Raw genomic sequence first — 4798 nt, 5'->3', positions numbered from 1 at the left:
CTCAGACTAACAAGAGGAGAGTGCACAGGGTAACAAATTAAACCCATGAGGGAGAGGTGATTTTCTATTTATTCTCAGGAGAGGAAACCTCAGTGGAGCTTCCTTCTTGTCATTTCCCTATGAAACCTATAGCTGTGATTATAACTTCTCTTCTATCCAGTATAAGGGACACTCAGGAATGCATGGCCACAGGGAAAGAGACAGGCTCCTTTGGTGTTCAGCACAGGTAAGCTTGGGTTCACTGATATGTGAGGACAACGCATAAATATATTTCTCACGGTGAGGATGGTAAATTCACACTGAAGATTCAATTAATGAAGGTTTGAAGAGACTTCATTATGAATGGTTGCATAAACCTTGACCTGATTTTATGAGAAAGTCCATTTCTGATGTCTAGGCTGTGAGGATTTAAATTTAGAAATAGCAGCATGTTACTCAGACATGCTGGAATTCCCTTTTTGGAGTCCTTTCTTATACTGTCCCTTCATACATGGCTCATTCTTGGCTTTTTTGGTTTGTTTTAATTATGCTTGCAAGTCTGATCCCAGTATGCTTGCTTAAATAGAAGCTTGTTTCATTCATATGAAAAGTAAAGACCAAGAAATTTGAAAGATAAAGGCATCATTCCCTAACTGAGCTCACAAGCTAAGAAAGGTGAGCAAAAGCCAAGAGTTGCCATACTATCTGATAAAGGTACACTGGGGAATATAAAAAAAGCAATCAAATCTCATACTTGAACATGATAACCCAGAAGCAATTGAGAGAGTCTCTGTAGGAATGAATGACAGGGATATAAGTTTAAAATAATCCTAAGAGATAAGAGATAAAAGGTAAAAGGCTCTTCCAAGGGAAGGGTCAGCATTCAAAAAGTTAATAAACAATGAGTTAGCAGAGTGCCTGACTATATTGTAGAATGTGATAGTAACACATTGAAAATTTAGAAAATGCTGTACTACTACTGTACAGGAAACAGATCTATGATGGGCATGGAGAAAACTATGTGTTCACAGCAATGACGTGTGAGAGGACGAGTTCACCAACAGAGAGAGGAAAAGACCTGAGATTAGGGACCAGACCATGATCTGAAATACATATCTGTCTACAGAATTGATAAAAGAGGATGAGTCCATGACTTGTAAAATCACACACACAAGACACAACATATCGAAGAGAAGACTTCCATATAGTTAGAAGATTAACCTGGAGAAATCAATTTCATATGATTCAAGGGAGGCAACCTTCCAGGAGTAACAATTTCTGAGGCAATAGTATTATTTGTTGTAGTTAGCTGCTTTCAAATTGGTTCTGATTCATAGCAACCTTATGCACAACCAAATGATGCATTGCCCTTCACCATCTTCAAAGTTGTTGCTAGGTTTGAGCTCATTGTTGTGCCCACTATATTAATCTGTCTAATTTAGGACCCCCTTCTTTTTAACTTCTTGTTGACCTTCTACTTTATCAAGTATGATGTCATTTTTCTAAGGAATGAGAACATGTCCTAGGTCTGTGAGATGAAATCTCACCATTCATGCTCCTAGTGAGCATTCTGGCTGTCGACTTTCCAAGGCACATTTGTTTGTTCTTTTGCCAGTCCTAATATTTTCAATATTCTTCACTCGCTCCATAATTAAAATGCATCAGTTCCTCATCAGCATTCCTTATTCAAACCTCCATTTTCATATCATATATGAAAAGGATTGACAGACACTGTTGCAATGGTTCACATCCTCAGGATCCTTCATGCGGCAGAAGGACACACTCCCTATTCCAGTCACGCTCATGGACACTCCTGTGTTGAGGAGACTGCTGCAGCCACTCTGTTAATTCATTCTATGCAGGGTCTTCCTCCTTTTCACTGACACACACCGTTACTGACTGTGATGTCCTTCTCTAGGAACTGGTCCCTCCAGATAACATCTATAATGTGTGTGACCTGAAGCCTCCGCACTCTGCTTCTAAGAAGCATTCTGGTTGTGCTTCTTTTAACACAATTTGTGTTTCTGGGAAATTCATTGTATGTTTAATATTCTTTACCAAACTATCATTTAGAGACCAAATGATAACATCTTCCTTATTAATTATCAGCTTTTACTTCTTGGGAAGCAGTTAGAAATACCATATCACAGGTGTCGTCATAATATACTGCATGAAAATTTTCCATTGTTTTGGCATTTAGTATGTTACTTATTGCCAAGTCTTTTTATTCAAGGATTTGTTTTACATGGATCACAACCATGAACGTCAGCAAAAAACCATGAAATGCCTTTCATTGGGCAAATCTAATGTATAATGTCTTTAAACTGTTAAAAGGCCAAGGTGTTGCTTTAAGGACCAAGCTCTTCCTGGCCAGGGCCATGCTTTCAATCCCCTAATGCTCAGGAGAGAGTGGGAAAATGGTGACCAATGCCTTTGGATGAGAGAGATGGCAATGAATATCGAATATGTCATGGGCTGTAAGTAGAAAGAACATAAGATATAGGTCCCTGGAGAAGGATATCAAGCATGGTACAGTAGAAGGTGAACAAAAAAGAATCCCATCAATGAGATGGACTGACACAGTGGTTGTGGCAGTAGACTCAGATTCGACAAAGATCTTAAGGGTGATAGAATGTTTTGTTCAGACTCATCAACATCTAACAACTATGTTACCAATAATGTGGACAGGCTGTTTTGTATCTTAACAGGGAAGAAGTCAAATAACATGTGGATTAAGAGTGTATCTAAAGGTGATAGTGTTTATATTGTTCTCTCAGGAAACTTGATTCTGAATGAAACCATAAAATTAATACCTACTGAGAAGGTAGCACTAGACACTTTCATATATTGATTAATTCAAACTTCACACCAGCTCTATCACATAGGTACCATAAAATTTTATCTATAGACTAAGGCAAAGAGAGATTATGTAACTTGCCCAGTATCCCTCAAGCACTAAGCTCAGGAATAATTGTGTCTAAACTGAGCACATATTTTAAATTATATTCTCTCTAAAACTTTTTAATTAGTAAACGATATATTAAGTTAACCAAAATACCACTCATGCTTACATTGCAGTGGTTTTCTCCTGTTAGTTGTGTATGTTCCTTATTCACAGGCACTTCACCAGGGATATGGATAATGGAAGTGTATCCGTTGTGACTGAATTTGTCTTCGTGGGGTTCCCCCAGCTCCATGAGGGTGGTCTCCTGTACTTCTTTCCGTTACTCTTCATTTACATCTTTATTATTACTGGGAACCTCATGATTTTCTTTGCTGTGAGAGTGGATACGCGTCTCCACAATCCCATGTACAATTTCATCAGCCTCTTCTCATTCCTTGAGATTTGGTACACTACAGCCACCATTCCTAAGATGCTCTCCAATCTCATCAGCGAGCAAAAGACTATCTCCTTCATTGGTTGCCTCTTGCAGATGTACTTCTTTCATTCACTTGGAAACACTGAGGGAGTCTTGCTGACTGTCATGGCCATCGACAGGTATGTAGCCATCTGCAGACCACTTCACTATCCAACGATCATGACCTCCATGCTATGCGCTCAGCTCTCTGCAGGCTCTTGTATCTTTGGTTTTATCATCCTTCTACCTGAGATTGTGTGGATTTCAACTTTGCCCTTCTGTCGTCCCAAAATCATCCATCAGATCTTTTGTGATTTCACCCCCTTGTTGAATTTAACCTGTACAGATGCCTCTGTGATTCTGGTGGAAGATGTGATTCATGCTCTTGCCCTTATAATAAACTCTCTGATTATCTCTCTTTCTTATGTCAGAATTATCATTGTGATCTTAGGCATCCCTTCTGCTGAGGGTCGCAAGAAAGCCTTTTCCACCTGTGCTGCCCATATTGCTGTCTTCCTGCTGTTTTTTGGCAGTGTGAGCATAATGTATCTCAGATTTTCTGCTTCTTACACACCTTTCTGGGACACTGTTATTGCTCTGATGTTCTCCGTACTTGCTCCCTTTTTCAATCCCATTATATATAGCCTGAGGAATAAGGATATGAAAGAGGCGATTAAGAAGCTCCTTTGTTCTCAAAAGGTGTTTACAATATCTGAAAAGTAATTTTGGCAACACGTCTCTGTATAAATGTTACTCTTACCAAACCTCAGAAAAATGAAATTAAGACAATTATAAGATTAGTCCAATTGTATCCAACATGAACTGGTAAACAATATTAAAGGAATCATTTTTATGTTCACGGAGATGACAAAAATAATTATTCATGCAAATTATAGGGATGGGGAATATTTTCCTCTCTTTACCTCTAACTTTTTTTTATTTGATCAGTTGTAATGATCTCTCTTACTTCATCATTTAAAATTATATAAATGGTAATACTCACATGTATTACCTTAACTATTCAACCTCTGTTTCATCTTGGAGTTTTTTTTAACTTGTCTTTCCAATACCATTAAGGATCTTACAAAGTCCACATGAACCAGAACACATGTTAATTCTCCAGGACCCTAAGTCACAGTGTTTAGTAAGATACTGAACTGTTGATGGGAGTGGAGTTGCTGATGCCCAGATTGCAGATTTTTCTCCCAATGCTCTGAGTTTCCTCATGGATTTTCAAGACATGCACAGAAATGATCTGTATGCAATGCTGTCTTCATCAGGTAAAAATGAACTATATTTGATATTGGTTAACTACTAAATAGAGTACATCAGACCCTGTCTTTGCAAAGTGTGTATTTTATGTGGAAACAATGGAAGGAAGTAAAAACACATAAAAAACTTTTAAAATAGAATTTATTAACTGCTTGATCCAAGTCTCTAAAAGTGTCTACATTGCCTTT

At 38.0% G+C, this 4798-nt stretch overlaps 1 protein-coding gene across 1 annotated transcript; it reads left to right on the top strand.

Moving 5' to 3' along the window:
- The first annotated feature begins 3110 nt into the window (after window positions 1-3110).
- Window positions 3111-4061, top strand: LOC142437129 (olfactory receptor 6K3-like). Its single transcript, XM_075540417.1, has one exon. It carries the CDS (start codon window positions 3114-3116, stop codon window positions 4059-4061), a length of 948 nt encoding a protein of 315 aa, XP_075396532.1. The 5' UTR covers window positions 3111-3113.
- The last annotated feature ends 737 nt before the right edge of the window (window positions 4062-4798 follow it).

This window comes from Tenrec ecaudatus, chromosome 1 (assembly GCF_050624435.1).
Source record: "Tenrec ecaudatus isolate mTenEca1 chromosome 1, mTenEca1.hap1, whole genome shotgun sequence".
Taxonomy (NCBI): domain Eukaryota; kingdom Metazoa; phylum Chordata; class Mammalia; order Afrosoricida; family Tenrecidae; genus Tenrec; species Tenrec ecaudatus.
The sequence above is the reverse complement of the archived record's forward strand: the minus strand, read 5'-3'. Positions and strand labels throughout refer to the sequence as shown.

Bases quoted from the DNA above. Each gene is read 5' to 3' on its own strand.
- LOC142437129 (XM_075540417.1), top strand. From the start codon at position 3,114: ATGGATAATGGAAGTGTATCCGTTGTGACTGAATTTGTCTTCGTGGGG.